This window comes from Mastigoproctus giganteus, unplaced genomic scaffold (genome assembly GCF_048544385.1).
Source record: "Mastigoproctus giganteus isolate SK-2022 unplaced genomic scaffold, ASM4854438v1 scaffold_15, whole genome shotgun sequence".
Lineage (NCBI taxonomy): Eukaryota > Metazoa > Arthropoda > Arachnida > Uropygi > Thelyphonidae > Mastigoproctus > Mastigoproctus giganteus.
The window spans coordinates 2,087,454-2,107,540 of NW_028328292.1; the positions used below are offsets into that span (position 1 = coordinate 2,087,454).

General features: G+C 38.4%; 1 protein-coding gene across 1 annotated transcript in view; it reads right to left on the reverse strand.

The window, feature by feature from the left end:
- The window catches only part of LOC150074908 (uncharacterized), a 108,291-nt gene that overhangs the window by 79,694 nt on the left and 8,510 nt on the right, over positions 1-20,087 (reverse strand). The window contains exon 3 of the mRNA XM_090389379.1: positions 6,188-6,411. Within this exon, the coding sequence (XP_090245505.1) occupies positions 6,188-6,411 (224 nt within the window). The remainder of the gene's footprint in view (positions 1-6,187; positions 6,412-20,087) is intronic.

Consider the following 20,087-nt stretch of genomic DNA (forward strand, 5'->3'; position numbering starts at 1 on the left):
GCGTACATATATAAAAAACTCTGCACATTAGGATTCAGAAGACAAAAAATATACCGAATGTATTCACAACTATTTTTTTTTGTTAAGAAAGAACACATTTTTAACACATTTGGTCCTTGAGGATGTCACAGACATTCTCTCAGATATGCCAGACAAGCTGTACTGGCTACCTGGGAGTCTAAAATGCTGATGGAACTGATATTCGGGTGACATTCAAGTCAAGTAGACCCAATTTGGGTGAAGTCCAGACGGTCTGTGATAACCAAATCCTCTGTTTGCCTTCACGATGGTGGAACTGTTAGTAATACTGGGTATAACCTCCACGAACAAGCACACTGTGGGTGACCATCCAGATATGAAACAATGTAAGCCGGAGTTGAGGTGTGGCGCCCACACCACATGGAGGAATGCCGCCCCTCTGTGTTACCAGGCAATACTAGGTGGTAGACGACTCTCATCAACCAGTGAAATACCACCATTTTGCTTATTGGAGGTTTGAAGTGGTGAACCCATGTTTAGTCTCTAGAGCTAAGTTCCGGTCAACCATTCCCCCATCTCTTCAATCATGCAGTATGACCGAAGACTTTGGAGGTTATGATGAACATTGTGGCTAGATCCAATCTTCATTACATTTCAAGGGTACAGCTCTAAAACAGTGTTCGCAAGCCGCTAGTTAGTACACTGGACCGAACCAATTGGTAACTCTTTAGGAGGCTTCCAGATCAGCTAGTGTATAATCTTGCTACCTCTACTCTGCCACATAGTGACTGGAGGGAGTCCGAGTATTGTGTATGTGGTGGGGGCATTGTCAAAGCCACGTTATGTCAAGGATCTGGGTATATTCTTACCATGTGTATGCCATATCCAAAAATTTCGTTACTTCAATACAGCATGTCCCCCCCCCTCTTTTTCTTACTAATGAATACATCATGAATTGTCAAACTAATAGAGTAAGCTTATCGGCGAAAAGATCTAAACCTCCCAAATACTTCCTAGTTCATTTCACAAATACATGGTCTCAATTCTAATCTCAACGATGTCCATTTCCACTTGCAGTTTGCCAAACCCCATGTACTTTTTCTGACAGAATTTCAGTTATCAGTTAATTCAACTACCGCTCATCTCAGTTGCCCAAATTATTCACTGCATGATTCCTTTCGCTTCAAAGGTGGTACTTGTGCATATGTCCATTCCGATATTCCCTGTCAAAGAATTGGTAATTTGGAATCTCCTCTCTTCGAACTTCTCTGGATTAAAATCTCTCTACCTCACTGTGTCAAATTCATCTGTTGTCTCCAACTCCACTAATCACTTGGAGCTCTTTGACTTCCTCTCTTTGCAACTTTACTTTCTCCAGTCCAACTTTCCTAACAGTGAGGTACTTTTCCTTGGTGATTTTAATGTTCACAACTCCAGCTGGCTTCCGTTTTCTAGTCACACCTACCCAGCTGGTCAAGATGCCAAGACTTTTGCAATTTCTAATGATCTTGCACAGATTGTTCATTTACCTACAAGAATACTGGACAATCCTAACCATACAGCCAACACACATCTTTTTCTCACAAACAACCCTTCTAAGTACACGGTTGAAGTGAGTGGTCCTTTAGGTACCTCAGATCACAACTTGGTGATTGTCTCTTCTCCAACGGAGCCTTTATCTCATGGCTATTCCCAACCTCGTATTGTTTGGCATCATCATCATCATCAGCCATTTTCAATCCACTGCAGGATGAAGGCCTCTCCAGCAACTTTCCAGTTCCTTCTGTTTTGAGCACTGGACATCCATTTACTACCCACAAACTCATGAATTTCATCTATCCATCTCCGCCTTTGTCTTCCAGGTTTTCTTCTAGCTCCTCTTGGATACCATTCTGTTATTTTCTTAGTCCATCTGTCATCATGTCTTCGAGCTATGTGTCCTGCCCAAGACCATTTTAGTTCTTTAGTTTTGATAAGAATGTCCTTTACTTGAGTTTGTTGCCTAATCCATGTGTTTCTCTTCTTATCTAACAGTCTTATTCCCAATATGATTCGTTCCATTCTTCGCTGTGTGGTTCTCAGTTTCTCTTCCATTCTTTTAGTGAGTGCCCAAGTTTCACTTCCATAAGTCATGGTAGGGAGTATACATTGGTATATTATTTTACGTTTCAGACAAACTGGGATATTGCTCTTCAGTATGTGACTATATTTCCTGAATGCTATCCATCCAAAATTTATTCTTCTCTTGACTTCCAGCCATTTATCATTATTACAGCTAATAACTTGTCCCAGATAAGTATATGACTCCACCTTTTCAATTACTGCTCCTTCAATCATTATTTCCCTTTCTGTGGCATACTTGTTCATCATTACTTTTGTTTTAGCCATATTCATCTTTAGTCCAAAATCCTTACTAGCTGTGCATAACTGATTAAGATTTTCCTCTAATTCTTTGGGATCATGGCTTATGACCACAATGTCATCTGCAAATCGCAAATGGTTTAGGTACTCTCCGTTCACATTGACTCCTTTCTGCGACCAGTCTAATCTTTTGAAAGCTTCCTCAAGGGCAGCAGTAAACAGCTTCGGAGATATTGTGTCTCCTTGTCGAACTCCTTTCTCAATTTTAAATTTCCTACTGTCTTTGTCTAGACTAATAAAGGAGGTAGCACTCTCGTATATTTTCTTCAAAATCATAATATATGGGGTATCAATGCCTTCTCTTTCCAGTGCCCGAAACATTGCCTTATGCTGTATGGAGTCAAATGCCTTTTCATAATCCACAAATGCCAGGCATAATGGTGTTTTATATTCATTTGCTTTCTCCATTAGCTGTGATATTACATGAAGGTGATCCATAGTTGAGAATCCTGTCCTAAAGCCAGCTTGCTCTTCCGGTTGATTCTCATCCAGTATTCTTTCTAATCTGTTAGTAATGACCCTTGTGAACAACTTGTAGATGTGGGATAACAAGCTAATTGGTCTATAATTTCCAATTTCTGATTTATCTCCTTTCTTATGCAGCAAAACTATGATTGCATTATTCCACTGCTTAGGCGTCACACCTTTTCTAATGCACTTTGTGAAGAGCCTTGCCAGTTTTTGTGTTATGTCTCTTCCTCCCAATTTTAACAACTCTACAGTAACTTCATCTTCCCCTGGGGCTTTCTGATTCTTCATTTTCTTCAATGCATGTTCTACCTCATCAGGAAGAATATTGGGTATGTCGTATGTGTTGCTACTTTGCAATCCATCTTCCCCACTGCTGGCATCATTCCCCTGCTCCATGTATAATTCTCTATAGTAGTCTTCTGCTATTTGAATTATGCCTTCTCTGCTGTTTATAAGTACACCATTGCTATTCTTCAGTTTCAGTATCATTTGTCTTTCTGTATTACTGCTCATGGCTGCTGATTTAAATCCTTTGTTTTCCCTTAATGCTTGTTCTACTTTTCTTGTGTTAAATCTTCTTATGTCCTCTTTGAGTCTCTTTCTAATGGCTTTGCATAACTCAGTATACTCAATTTTCTCCCTGTCAGTGTTTTTCTTACTTTTCATTTGTCGTCTTCGGTTCATCATGACAAGTGTTTCTTGACTAATTTTTTCTTCTTTGGATTTCTTTTTCCCTATAGGTTTCTTGGGCTTTATCACTTTCAAAAAGTTGTAATATTCCTCGTCGATATCTTGGTCCTCAGCAGTCTGCAGAAGCTCAAACTTGTTCTTAAGTTCCAGTACATACTGCTTTTTCTCCTCTTCTGTTATCTCAAAGACCTTTGTATTATTTACTCGAGTCAGTTTTTTCCTTTCCTTTCCTACATCTATATCAAGTGTACATCTTTCCTTTCCTACATCTATATCAAGTGTATTGTTTGGCATAGAAGAATGCAAAATGGGATGACCTGCAAGATATTTTTTCTACTTTTCCTTGGCCGGACTACTATTTCAAAACTTCTGATGTCAATGTTTGCTCAGATCGTAGCAGTGAAATTATTCTTGCAGGAATGGAATCCTTTATCCCACACTCCATTTTAAAATCTCTTCCTTTATCTAAACCTTGGTTTTCCAATAAATGTGCTAAGGCTGTTCAAGAGAAGAACGCTGCATACCGTAATTGGCTTGTTTCCAATTCTTCGGTTTAATTTTCTGCCTACACCAAAGCTCGCAATAATTGTAAAGCAGTCATTAATCAGTCCAAACTAGATTTTGAACAGGCTAAGAGTAGAAAACTTGCTTCTTATCCCAATGGTAGCCGAGCATTCTGGTCCCTTGCCAAAGCTATTGGCCGCAACTTTTGCCCACCTCTGCTCCCACCTCTATAAAGCTGACCTACTAAGTTCCCATTTCTCTTCCAACTCATGTATTAATGATCTTGGTAAAACACCTCCCACCATTCCCAACACGCTCCATTCAATGCCTCCTGTGGTCTTCCGTCAAAAGGATGTCAGAATGATTTTGATGACTCAATGGTAAGAGAGCTCCAGATCCTGATGATATTTCTCCACTTGTTCTCAAAACCTGTGCTCCTCAACTTACTCCTGTTCTTTGCCACCTTTTTTCACTTTCTTATTCCAAAGGTGTTTTTCCTCATGCTTGGAAATTTGCTCATATTCAGTCAGTTTCTAAAAAGGGTGACAAATCCCTCCCATCCAATTATCGTCCCATTGCAATTACTTCTACTCTTTCTAAAGTAATGGAGAAATCAATTAACCGCCAACTCTTAAACTACCTAGAAATCTTCATTCTGATCAACGATCACCAGCATGGATTCCGTCAGTGTCGATCTAATGGTGATATTCTGGCTTATGTTACCCATTTATGGACTAATTCAATGGAAAGGTTCGGTGAAACACAAGTAGTTGCTCTTGACATCTCAAAGGCTTTCGATCGTGTTTGGCATAAAGGTCTTATAAACAAGCTTCCATCTTCTGGTTTGTGAACTGTTTTTAGTAACTGGTTATCCAGTTTTCTCTCTGATCGCTCACTGAGGGTAATGGTAGATGGCTCTCTATGTTCTAACGTCTCCACTAATGCCAGTGTCCCGCAAGGTTCAGTTCTTTCCCCCACTCTTTTCCTCTTGTATATTAATGACCTTCTTCCATTGACTGGAAATCCTATCCATAGTTTTGCTGATGATAGCACATTGCATTCCACTTTCCATTTTGAGAAACCTTGCCCTGCTCAATCAGCTTCAACTTCTCAAATATCCGCTACCAATTCCTTAAATGCTGATCTCCAGGTAATTCTCTAGTGGGGCAAAGACAACTTAGTTGATTTCAATCCTTCTAAAACTAAGTCTTGTCTTATATCTCGCAAAAAGGATTCTTCTTCTCCTATGCTTATCTTTGGTGACACTCTGATTTCTAGGCAAAATGGTATATCTCTTTTGGGGATTACCCTGATTTCTAATCTCTCTCTCTCTCTTGGCACAAGCACATTACAAATATTGCTGCCTCTGCATCTAAAAAACTTGGTTTTCTCTTTCACTCTCGGCGTTACTTTTCTTCCAAACAGCTGTTCGCTCTGTACAAATCGCAAATCCGCCCTACCATGGAATATTGTTCCCACATCTGGGGTGGTGCCCCCAAAACCTCTCTCAGGCTTCTAGATTTCATTCAGAAGAGGGCAGTTAGGTTAATTAATGACTCCTCTATCATCTATGAGGAGATGATAGAGGAGTCATTAATTAACATTAACATTAAAGAGGAGTCATGCATCAGAAACAGTACATCTATGAGACAGCGAGTCTCTCCACTCGCTGTCTCATAGATGTACTGTCTCTGATGCATGCCTTTTCTACAGATACTTCCATGGGCACTGTTCTTCTGAATTGGCTTCTATAATTCCTGCTCTCTCTCTCTCTCTTTCAAAACAGTCCGAACACGTGCTGCCACCAGCCACCATCTATTTACTGTCCAATTTCAAACTCACAGAACCAACTTTTAATCTTTCTCATTTATTCATTTGACTGCCATTTTCTGGAACAACCTTCCTTCATGTATTTTCTGAAAATTACAGTCTACAGAAGTTCAAGTCTAATGTCAACAAATATCTTCTTTCATCTTCTCAACCTCCAACCCACGCACGGTACTAAGTACTATAGGTTCTAATACCTCTCGTGTTTGGGGTTTTCATAAAAAAAAAAGAAAAAAAAAATGATATAAAAGTAAACATTGTTATACACACATACACTTATATAAAAAATTTTTACTTATGTTATCCAGCTTTTGTAGATTTGGCAAGGTATGAATAACAGCAAGACGATATCCATCTTTCTCGGAACAAGGATTATCTGCCAACCACAGACTGTGAAGTTTATCCAGTCCTTTCAAATAATATATCTCATTCAGATCACATATGTTATTCTTACGAATATATAATTCCTGCAAATTCCTGCAGTGGGAAAAATCTTCCAAAGTTGAAATGCTATTGACACTACATGAAAAAAAAAACAAAAACATACATATATATGTTGTTTGATAAATATTATAATACCAATATAATTTGCTGCTTGCAGCCACATTAAAAAATTTCAAAAATATCTGAAGAGCAATTACTGTATAAAAAACAACAGTTTTGACACAGTCATTATAAAAATAATAATTAGGAATAATTGCTAAGAAGTTAAAATACCAAGAAAAGGATTTTTAAAAATTAAATGCTAAAAATGTATTAACAATATTTAACATTCAACATGTCTTTAAATGTTAAATATTGAGTTAATACATTTTTGGTTAAATACTAAACGTGATATAATACAATAAACTACCAATCATTCAGACTAATGGTGTCAAGTGGTATAATTATTTTATTTTTTTATCATTGGTGTTTTTTTTTTGATAAAACATAAAATGGGCAGCTTTCAGCTCTATCTCTGCACTTACAAAGTGCAGCAATAAAGTTCCTGCACTGGTGCTATGTTCTCTTTATTGCATCTGCAATAAAGAGAACACAAAGTGAAGGAGCTCAAAAATAGTTTTATTTTTATTCAAAATAATCACCACCTGACTGAATGCACTTATTACACTATTCTAAACATTTCTGAAAAGAACAGTGAATTTGTCCAAAGAGATTATGCTCAGTTCAGCAGTTACATTTTTATTTATGTCCTAAACATCCTGAAATCTCCTTCCTTTGAGAGCAGTTTTCACCTTGGGAAAAAGGAAGATGGCTGCTGGTGCTACATCATGAGAGTAGGGGTGTTGGTTAATCTGTATAATGCCATGTATAAATTCATTAGAAATGCCTTCACAAGAGCAGAATGGGTGAAGGCATTGTTGTGCAACAAGAATCAGCTATCTTTCTCTCAAAATTGCAGCCTCACTTGGAAATGCACTTCAATAGTCTTTGAAGAACCTGAACACAGAATACAGCATTCACTGTCACTCTCTCTTTCTCTCTCCTTAAAATTAAATCTGTGATGTGAGATTTTAAGTGATCCAACACCAAAAGTGAATTTTTTTCACCAATGCTCCATTTCTTCGGTTCCACACCTTTTCTATTCACTTCTTCATTCCATCTTCGTTCATCCATCCATTTTCATGCATGTTTAGAATTATTCCAAGTGGTGTTTTTCTCTTAAATATTAGAAAGGGTGGCAGTTTGTTCAGTCAACGCGACATGACAACACAACTGTGAATCTAGTTTTTTCATGCCTGCTAGTTTTTATGCAAATTGACTTTTCACCTTTACAGTTCACTGTTTTATTTGATGGTACGTCAAAGGTTACTGGTGTTTCAGCCAAATTAGCAATCTGAACTATTTCAATAATTTTCTTCTGTCTGCACTTGATGAAGTATTTGTGAAAAGAAATAATTTTACCTTCATATTCAGGGGGCATTTTTTGAGCCAACTTTGTTTGAGGTCTCGTGGAAAGCCCATTTCTCTTCATAAAACGGTAGCACTAAGATGGTCCACCTTTGAAGTCTAAGATACCGTGGGTTAAGGTAAATTTATGGGCTTCTATTTGTATCATCTTAGTAGATATTGCTATTCCATTTTTATAGTGGTTTAAAACCCAATCCAAAATAGCTGCTTCTACTGCCGGCCACTGTGCCTCTTTGCCTAGTAAATATCCTTTTGCTTTGTTTATTGAAGTTAAAATATCTTTTTGTTGACGGCAAATTCTAATAATTTTTTTGGTTGGTGGGGGCCCAAAATGATATGTAGCTGCTCTATTGCCATGTATCTACTCGTAAACTACTACAAGCAACTTATAGCCCACGGTATAAGAAATCCTCTTATTCTTATTTAACTCGGCCATTATCCGTGAATAAAAAAATAAGGTTTCCACTTCCTTCAAAATAAAGTTACACTTTAATGCCTTTAATACTTTTGGCCATAATTATGAGGGCATCCTTGCAATCATGAGAGAACACTATAGATTGAAGATATGCAAAGTCTCTCTCCTATTCACAGAGGGGAGATCAGAGTGAAGTAACTAGAGATACTGACTTCTATTACAGGTAAATTAATGGAGTCAGTGGTTAAAGAAGTATTGCAGGATTATCTTGAGAGAAATGCAGTTATAAAAAATAACATGGATTTGTTTAAGTGTGATCTTGTCTGATCAATCTAATTGGCTACTATGATGCAATAATAGAGGGACCAATGCAAAATATAATTTTGCATCGGCCCCTCTGCTACTGCATCACAGTGGCTAATCATATACTTAGATTTCAGTATTAATGCTTTTGACACTATTACACATGAAAGACTTGTACAAACTGGAGCAGTGTGGCACTGGGGGAAAGTTACTGTTATAGATAAAGGAATGATTGAGTGGCAGAAGACAATGGTTATAGATGGGCACTGCTCCTCTTGGACAAATGACTTGAACCCGGTGTGGAGTCCCGCAGGGTTCAGCACTGAATCTCTTACAGTTTTCAATATTTATTAATGATATTGAGAAAGGCATATGAAGCTTACTTTCTAAGTTTGGAAATGACACAAAGGTTGGCAGGGTGGTTAATGATAGGAATCAAGGTGTACTATATAAATAACTACATATAATAGAATATTGCAACAAGCACAAGAAAAATTGAACAGATGGGTTGAGAATTGGCAATTGAAGTTTAATTTTGATAAATGCAAGATACTACACATGGGCAGCAGTAATCCCAGAGTAATGTACCAACCGTGTGGTACATTACTCTGGAAATGTATTGCAGGATTATCTTGAGAGAAATGCAATTATAAAAAATAACAACATGGATTTGTTTAAGTGTGATCTTGTCTGATCAGTCATATCGGCTATTATGATGCAGTAACAGAGGTGCCAATGCAAAATTATATTTTGCATGCATCAGCCCCTCTGTTACTGCATCATAATATGGCACCTCCATAGCCAGGTGGGAAGGAGCAGCAGTGCATAGCACATGCTTCTTGTTTAAACTGGGGTTCGAGCCCGTCACCACCAAATATAGAGGATGCAGAAAGGTCAGGGAATGACCACCGCATATCCCGGAGCAATATGGCCTTAGTTGCTAATGCTCCTAAAAACCAAATAACAACAACAACAGCATCATAATACACTCAGGGTAGTGGAAAAATAAAAAAGACCTAGGGGTAATTGTATAGTTTGATGTGAAGTTTTCTGAGCAGTTCAGACATGCTGCTGGGACAGCTCATGGGGTTCTGTCAATGATATACAGGAATTTTGCCAGCAGCAACAAGGAGTTGATTGTCCCTTTGTACAAGGTCTATGTTAGGCTGCATCTTGAGTCCTGTATACAGGTCTGGAGGCCTTATTTTAGGAAGAATGTATATCTGCTGGAACAAGTGCAGAGAAAGGCAGCAAGATTAGTCAAGGACACAAAAGAGTACTTCTACCTTGAAAGGACTTCAGTTTAGCAAAATGCAGTGCTTGGAAACTAGGCACCTGAAAGGATATCAGATTGAAGTGTTTAAGGCTGTAAATGGGTAAAGCACACCAAATACTGATGGCCGCTTTACTGTTCCTTGGACAACACATGAGAGGTCATAAATTTAAATTGGGATATATATGCAAAAATTTACTTTCAATCAGAGAATGATTTATTGATTATTGGAACAAACTTCCATCTGGTGTTGCAGAAGTGAATAGTTTATATAAATTTAAAGAAGAATTATACAAATATTAGCATCATAAGCTTGCTTTCTTCCATCAACTACCACTACTAACACTACTTTTAATAAGGTTGGCCACTGTGAAAATGTAAATTTTTAAATAATTTACATTTAGGAATTTAATATAGGCTTGACCCATAACAACAATACAAAGAGTACTTGCCATTTAGGGGGAAAAACTCGCAAAAGAGGTCAACTCAGCAAAGTACTTCCAGAATCAAAATTTACAAAACAAGAAGGGCCAACCTTGTGTTGAACAAGTTAGTGATCTTAATGGGCAATGACATTCCAATGACGGAGTGCATGTTTATTTTGTATATGTAAAGATTTATTCATATAAATAACACTTGTATCTTCACATTTTTCACATTCAAAACAAATTTTGTAGTGCCACAATCAAGGTGATACTACAAAATTTTTATTTTAATATAAAAATTTTACTACAAAGTTGGTCTTCATTAGTATCTTAGGTTACATTGCATCACAGCATTATATCTGTAGAAATGTTGTTCACAGGTTGATTTGCATGTTGTGCAGGCTGAAAAACTTGGAATAACTCGTGGGGAGACCCACACTCCTCACCTGAGATCAGCTAACTATAGTCCCCAACTCAAGAGCCTTTTAAGAATTCCTCCAGTCTTTGATAGATGCAAACCTAGATCTCTCCAAATGAGTGAAAACTACAGTGAGACAACTAAAGTGTCATGAAGGATTTACACAACTGTCTTCGAGTTATGAAAGTTGTTGGTTAGCAAGTGATGTATACCCACACTACTATTACATTACATCACTCATGGATGTGTGATAAAAAAACTTCTTTGCATCACAGCAAGTAAGCATGTTAAAGTGAGAAGATAAAAAATAAGGACAGAAGCAATAATCACCTTGAATATATTTTGCTACAAGGGGGTACAATTTAGTGAAATATACTGTGTGAAAGGCACTAATTGGAGGAGACCTGTCTTGATAACAAATATCCAACATTGGATCTAAAATTTTTACAACAGTCAATATTATTTAGTCTATTGGGCTTGACTTTTTTGTTTAAAGTAAGCAAAGCCTCATGACTTGAGGCTTTAGCTCTAAACTATTCTGTAATCTAAATTACTCCACACCATCAGGCATCTCTCATATTGTGGAGTTATACTTTGCAACTGGGTTGTCATCACTGCAATACCAAGATACCTGCCCACCCACTGATGAGGAGCCAATAAGCTCCAAAACGGTGTCGTATGGGTGATGGTATCCACTGAGAATAAGTAACAATAGTCTTTCCCCTATGGTGAAGCATTACTTATTCGAGGTAGTGTAATATCATAGCAACTCATTGTGAAGGTATTCACAATATGAGATATACTTAATGATGCCAATTTATAACTACTTAAGTAGTTGGCTACGTACAGAAATGATGCAATTGCACTAACTAGTTACGCTAGTTAACTCCCTACGTAACCTGTGGCTTTAGTCTTAACCTATTCTGTAACATAATATTTATTCATTTATTTACTTTCAATTTTCTTCCCCAATCTTTTACGAATATTCTTTATCAGAAAGAAGATCAGCTAAAGATGCGTAATTGTTTTGAAAATGTGACTGGTACTGCGGCACATTTGAAGAACTGCTGGAAGATTCTTCAGCATAGGTTGGAAAGTTAAAGGTGTGCCTGTCCTCGAGCAGTTGCAATAGTGGTTTATTTTAACAGTCACGAATGAAGTGTTTTCATTCTTGCTTCAACGAGAATGTTATGTATGGCCTTTTGAACATACAACTGTTGATCAGGAGGTGCTTTGGCAAGTTCAATTGCCTATGATCTGGCTATGATGTCACTCTCAGATAAGTTTCTGAAGACGTTCTTGAGATAATTCTAATAACTCTTGTTGCTGTTTGTTTTCATTTGTCTTTGGTTTGTTGAAAGGAGGGCTTTCTTGACATGACGCACTTGACAGAAGACGTTTTTTCCTCACTGTCAACCTGAAACAGATTTAATTAATTTAAATTATATAAATATATAAACATAATAAAGTAAATTAAATTTTTTTTTCAGGTTACAAATGTAGAAGAGGGATGGAGAGCTATTGCTAAGGGATTCGGAGACAGATGGCAGTTTCCCCAATTGTCTCGGCACTATTGATGGGAAGCACATGAAAATTAAAAAACCTCCTCATTCTGGTTCTTATTACTTCAACTACAAGAAATCACTCAGCATGGTTTTGATGGCAACTGCAAATGTAAACTATGAATTCATAATGGTTGATGCAGGAGCAAACGGCAGAGTATCGGATGGAGGTGTTTTTTCTAACACTAAGTTCTCCTAGTGTCTTAAAAATGGAAAATTGAACATTCTGACACCTGTCTTGCTACCAGGATTTGATGTGCAAATGCCTTTTGTGTTCGACGCTGATTATGCATTTCCACTTTCGAACCATCTCATGAAACCTTACCCTCAGAGAGAAGTGAGTAAAGAAAGAATGGTGTTTAACTATTGACTGTCATGAGCTAGATGAATAATTGAAAACTGTTTCAGGATTCTAGCCTCGCACTTTAGGGTGCTGTTAAACACCATAAATTTGAGTCTAGAAAAGACCACTAAGGTTGTTATAGCATGCTGTCATTTGCACAATTTTCATAGAACAAGAAAACAAATGTATTTTTGAAAGATAGCATAGATATCAAAGACACTGAAACTGGATGGATTCAACGTGGGAGCTGGAGAGAGGATCCTCAACGTCTACTCCATTTAGCATCTACAGCAGTACGCAATGCTTCAAGTAAAACAAAAGAAATTAGGGAAAAATATTGTGAATATTTTAACAATATTGGAGCAGTTGACTGGCAAGATCCAGTTGTTAACAATGTGTAACATTTTGTTTACAGTGGACTTTCGATAACTTTGGCAATGAGTTATTTGTAAGTTTGATTAATTATTATATATCATAATTATTAATTATTATTATTATTATTATTATTGATTAATCATTACCAAGGATATCAAAACTACAGTTTACATTAATTCATAGAACAGTATGGCAGAAAATTTAATACAACTGCTTACAAGTAGAGAAGAGTTGCTCTCATTCTCATCCTCACCATCTCTCCCTTCAATCATTGTTGAGGTTCCAGATACTTGTTCCTCTTGGTCGCGGAGGAATTCCAGGTCCTTGAAGTACCATAGTACTGGTGTATATATGTCATCCAATCCAGCTCCCGATTTTTTGCTGGCTTCAATTTTTTTTAGTTGTGCCTGTACACTGATTGCAAGGAGTTGATTTTTCTTTCTGTGTTGGCAATACAACCGTCCGGTTCTTTTTGTTTCAAAATCCCTGTTAATTTCTTGTAATACTCTTCTTTTAATTGTTTCTTTTGTAACAATCACTTTTTATTTTCCACAATGCAGGTATATTGCGATATGCATCAATAAAGTCAAGTAAAAAATCTTTGTCTGGTATGTTCACGCCACGGAGAATAGCTCAAGAATGACATGCAATGTCGAACACCTCAATACACGTTCAAACCTGCGTGAACAAACACTTGATGTATGACACACTGCAACTAAAAATCAAACAGTTTTGATTTCCATCATAAATGAGTCTGGTGTGTCAAACAGCATCATACAGTGCCATAAACAGTCATTTTGGTATGTCATACATGTATGATCATGTAGGGCCCTTTCAGAGAAGATAATGCAGAATGCATTATCTTTTTCTGCCTTTACTGCCTGGAGACAGATCCCACTTGTGAGAGTGACAGAGTTTGTCCTTATGGTTAAACTCTGTCATATTTCAAGCATGTTGAAATATTTTAAGAAAACAAAGCCTCTGCATCATGTTTCTCTGTCTTTATTGCCCAGGGGTAGTACGCTCCATCCTGTGACAATGAGGGAGCTTGGATTCATGTCCTCTCGTTGTCCCTCCTGTGAGAAAAATCAGACTCCAGTAACTGTCACAGGAGGGATAAAAATATTGTCCCTAGGCAGTAAAGCCAAAAACATAATACAGAGTAGCATTATTTCCTCAAACTAATTCAATACCACTTCTTTACAGAAATTCTGTAGTGGGCCAATGCAGCACAGTGACAGGAGTTGTAATATACATGTAATGAAAGTTACATTTTCAATTAGAAACTGTCTTCTGCACACCAGTTGGCTGCTTGTTTAGATTATTATTATTACTCTTATATTATTTCTCCCTGATTGGAGGTTCCACCTCATGAAGGGTATTGCTACCAAGTACACATGGTGATTGTTGTCGTCTGATGTAACTGTTGGTCGAGGAACTCTCTGACTATCCTACAGGTGTTCAGGATTGCGACTTTCTGGAGTTACTTATAGGTGTTTGCTGGGAGACCTATTGCTGATAGGCTGTTATGTAGGGTCTTTGGCACCACACCTGTGGTTGACACAATAATCGGGATGATTATTACTTGTTGCATATGCCACATCTCTTTGATCTCCTGTCTTAGGTTTGCGTACTTCCTGATTTTTTCCCCATGGGTTTTCTGCAGGTTGCCAGTGTTGGGTACTGCAAAGTCAATCAGATAGGTAGCTTTGTTTGTTTGTTTGTTTTAGGGTTTTATGGCGCATTAGAGATAGGTAGCCTTTACCTTCTTGTCCACAAGGGTTATGTCCGGTCTGTTGTGCGGGAGAAGCAGTGCATAGCACACGCTTCTTGATTAGACTGGGGTTCGAGCACGTGCCCACCAAATACAGAGGATGCGGAAAGGTCAGGGAATGACCACCGCATATCCCCGGAGCAATATGGCCTTAATTGCTAATGCTCCTATAAACCAAATAACAACAACAACAACAACTGTTGTGTGGGATTGTCCTATCCGTTATTATGGTGCGGTCCCAGTACAGCTTGTGGGTTGGGGTCTCTAGTACTGCCTGGGGTTCGTACTTGTAGTATGGTACGCTTTCTTCGATCAACTGGTATTTCCTTGCTAGCTTCTGATGTATTATCCCGGCTACCTGATCATGTCTACGAGTGTACTCAGTCTGGGTGATCACCTTGCATCCCACAATGATGTGTTGGATTGTTTCTGAGGCCAGGTGGTATCGTCAACATGTGTCATCGAACACTCTGGGCTCCTTGGCGATGTATTTTCTACAGTTCCTGATGTTGGCTACCTGGTCTTGAATGGTGAGCACGAATCCTTCAGTCTCGGGAAAGAGCATCCTGCTCGTGAGCCATGCATTGGAAGCAATTTTAACTATGTGAGCTTGATGGGGATCATTGTAGTGTCTGCCATGGAGTGTCTTCTCTGCCCATCTTTCTAGCTTCGTTTGTGCCTCCTGGTTGGGGGGGGGACTCCTCGCTTAGCTTGAGTGGGGTATACCACTTGTCTATCTTCCTTATGGCCTACTGGAGTGCCGCTGTGTGTTTCTGGAAGTAATCCTTCAGGTTAACTATCACTGTCTTCTGTTGCTCAATGAGGTCTATCAGGCCCTTTCCTCCTCCTTTCTGGGCAATTGTCAGTCTCTCCACGGCAGATTTTGGGTGGTGTTGGCAGCTCTTGGTCATCACTGTCCTTGTCTTTCTCATGATATCCTCCAGCTCGGTGTTAGTCCAATCTATGATCCTGAAGGAGTATGTTTGTTTGTTATTTGGTTTTTAGGAGCATGAGCGACTACGGCCATATTGCTCCGGGGATATGCGGTGGTCATTCCCTGACCTTTCCGCATCCTCCGTATTTAGTGGTCACGGGCTCGAACCCCCGAAGGAGTATGAGGGACAACGAGAGAGCTTGAATTTATGCCCTCTCATTGTCCCTCCTGTGAGAAAAATCAGACTCCAGTCACTGTCACAGGAGGGATAAAAATATTGTCCCTAGGCAGTAAAGCCAAAAAACATAACACAGAGTAGCATTATTTCCTCAAACTAATTCAATACCACTTCTTTACAGAAATTCTGCAGTGGACCAATGCAGCACAGTGATAGGGGTTATATTATACTTGTAATGAAAGTTACATTTTCAATTAGAAAATTTCATCTGCACACCAGTTGGCTGCTTGTTTAGATTATTATTATTATTATTATTAGCCATATGGTGCAAGGAAGCCTGAGGCTTATGCTGCACCAGCAAAAAATTTTTCCAGTTACCCTGAGAAAGAGAGAGAGCAAGAGTCAGAAGTAAAAGAGAATCACCAAGAAAGAGAAGAATGATGATATCCAGCTCAAGACCCTGGGTGTGCCAAGCCCATACTCACTAGATGTGTTTCCAGAAAAAAAAAGTTGTATTGGATTCATGATCCCTTTGCTTTTGAAATTTCTTTGTGCCCTAAAATTACCATTCAGCAAAAGGAAGATCTTACTGACCTGTTGTCTGATGAAGCATTACATGCTTTGATATGCTTGATGCAAGGTTATTAATTGGGGCTACTTATTGTCTGATGATGGAACCAAAGAGTCCCAAAAACAGTCACAATATAGTGCTTTTGAGTTTTTAATGAATAATGAATTCACCTTCTCCGTGATGTTAAAAATTACATTAGTAACTTTAGGTTGATGAGTAGATATACAAGGTATGGCAATAAAGTTTCCGGAATGGTGCTGCTGCCACCACGTTCAATGAGTTTGAAAATAAACAAAAGTGGTATGTTGTAGTTCAAATTTCTTCCAACAGACAGTACTACAGTGACTGTCCAGTAGGCTGACAAGTTGCAAGTAACAAAACCAGTTTCATTAGTAACATTAACATTCCATGTCATGACATGGAATGTTAATGGATCATAGAGATGATCCATCAAATTTTCAATGAAGATTTAGGAAAAGAAAGGGCTATGCAAAATTTGTGTTCATAACCTTGCAGTGAGCAGAAGCAACAAATAATATTATCATATGAAGACTTCATCCATACTTGTCAAGACAATCCTAATTTCCTCAATTATGTTTTCACTGGAGATGAGTAGTAGTAGTAGTGGCATGTGATGCAAGAAAGCAAGTGTATGAGCTTATGCAGCATCAGCCAAAAAAAAAAAAAAAAAAAATCACACCATTCCCTCCAAATGCCTGTCCAGTTCCTCCTTAAATTTATTTAACCTATCAACTTCCACAACGACAGATGGAAATTTGTTCCAGCAATTAACCACCCGCTGGCTAAAGGCAAATTTCCGCCACATCAATTCTACATCTATCTTTTCTTGATTTGAATTTATGCCCCTTAGGTTTGTAATCTGAACAAGTGGAAGAATCCCATCAGAATTCAGCGTGCTCAACCCATTCAAAGCCTTATACACCTCAATCAGATCACTGCGCAGGTGCCTAGTCTCCAGCCACTGCAATTTGCAGAACTTAAGCCTCTCTTGGTAAGAGGATCCCTTCATTCCCCTCACCAATCTTGTTGCCCTTCTCTGTACACGCTCAAGCAAATCTACATCCTTCCTAAAATGAGGCCTCCAGACCTGTACACAGTACTCAAGGTGCAGCCTGACCATTGCCTTATACAGAGGGACAATCACCTCTTTCTCCCTGCTAGCAAAATTCCTATATATCATTGACAAAACCCCATGACTTGCCCTGGTAGCCTGTCTGCATTGCTCAGAAAACTTCATATCTGACTGCACAATTACTCTCAGGTCTTTTTCATTTTCTACCACCTTAAGTGTAGTACCACACAGTTGGTATGTTTCTCTGGGGTTACTTCTACCCATATGCAGTACTTTCCATTTGTCAAGGTTAAACTTCAGTTGCCACTTCTTAGCCCATCTGGCCAAATTATCTAGATCCTGTTGCAGTTGCACACTGCTTGTTTGTTTGTTATTTGGTTTTTAGGAGCATTAGCAACTAAGGCCATATTGCTACGGGATATGCGGTGGTCATTCCCTGACCTTTCCGCATCCTCCGTATTTGGTGGTGACGGGCTCGAACCCCGGTCTAATCAAGAAGCGTGTGCTACGCACTGCTGCTCCTTCCCACCTGGCTACGGAGGCACCCCTTGCACACTGCCATTACTGTCATTAACAACTCTGCCAACCTTTGGATCATCTGCAAACTTCGACACTAAGCCTGATATACCTTCATCAATATCATTGGGCTTCAGTACAACATAGAAATTTAGCAACAGATCATGCAGTAGATTTCAAAATCATCACTAAAGTCCAAAAAGTTTTGTTTGTAAAAGTCCATAATCAAGATGATGCTGATTATGTGCTTTTGATAAACAGATTGCAATTCACAAGGAATCGATGTGGAAAGAGTCAATGCTGTGTTATGTGCACAGATGCTTCAAAGATTATTGAAGTGCATTATTTTATTGAAGATTATTGAAGCCATAATTTTGAGAGAAAAGCAGCTGGTTCTTGTTGAACGAAAATGTCCCCCCCCCCCATTCCACACTCGTTGTGAAGATATTTCTGATGAAACATGACATTAAAGATCAACCATTCACCCTATTCTCATAATCTAACACCAACAGACTTCTTCCTCTTACCCAAGGTGAAAACTGCCCTTAAAAGAAATAGATTGTGTGATGTTGAGGACATAAAGAAAAATATAACTGCCAAACTGAAAATAATATCCTTGGATGCCTTCACTGACTCTTTTCAGAAACTTTTAGAATGGGGTAATAAGTGCATTCAATCAGGTGGTGTTTACTTTGAATAAACATAAAACCATTTTTGAGCTCCTTCACTTTGTGTTCTTCAGTCCGGAAACTTTATTGCCACACCTCATATAAATGTGGTCATTTCTAAATAGCACAAGTTCAAGCTCTGACATTGTCATAGGAGGTACAATACTGTCCCCAGACAGTAAATAATAAATAAAAAAGATAACACACTGCATTATTTTTTCAAAATAATTTGCATCTATTACACATCATGAGTACTGCATATGTGACTGGAAGTTTCATTTTAAGAGGGATTTGACTCTCTCAGAATGGTTACAGAGAAGAGCAAATGGATTTGTCAAAGACACAAAAAGGTACTCTTACCATGAAAGACTTCAGTTCTACAAATTACAGTGTGTGTGTGTGTGTGTGTGTGTGTGTGTGTGTGTGTGTGTGTGTGTGTGTGTGTGTGTGTGTAAACTAGCCACTGTGAAGAGACCTGATTGAAGATTTTTGGCTTTGAATGGATTGAGTAAACTAAATGCTGATGGCATCCTTACTCTTTCTTGAACAACACACACACACATAAAAGGCATAAACTTAAATTGAAGGACAGCTGCAGGATAGATGTGCAAAATTTTACTTTCAGCCATAAAGCAATTGACTGTTGGAAATAAACTACCATCTGGTGTTGGAAGTGAGTAGTCTAAATAAATTTATAGAAGAATTATACAATTGTTAGAGGGAATGGAGAGATGAGTTGAATAGTGTTGAGTTTATTATTTTTTTTTTTTTTGGCTGATGCAGCATAAGCTTACTTCCTTGCATAATTGGCCACTACTAATATAATAATTAAAATTACTTTTATATATTATAATTTGTAATTTTTATTAATTACGCATTAATGTACATTTAATTTGTCTATTAATTTTGAATTAGTAAATCACTCTTATAAATTTAATTAAAATTCACATTCAACAATCCTCCACCTCTCAGTGTACTGGTACTATTGTGCTTGTAATTGTGCAGTCAAATATATATTGCTGAGCAGTGCAGACGGGCTTGGAGTCTTGTCAATGATATATAGGAATTTTGCTAACAGGAACAGGGAGGTGATTATCCCGTTGTACAAGGCAATGTCAGGCCACACCTGATATGATATTTGGTTTTTAGGAGCATTAGCAACTAAGGCCATATTGCTCCAGGGATATGCGGTGGTCATTCCCTGACCTTTCCGCATCCTCCGTATTTGGTGAGAACGGGCTCGAACCCCAGTCTAATCAAGAAGCGTGTGCTACCCACTGCTGCTCCTGCCCACCTGGCTATGGAAGCGCCAGGCCACACCTCGAGTACTGTGTACAGATCTGGAGGTTTCATTTTAGGAAGGATGTAGAGCTGCGTTGCTAGAAAGAGTACAAAGAAAGGCAACAAGATTGGTGAGGGGAACAAAGGGGGGTGCT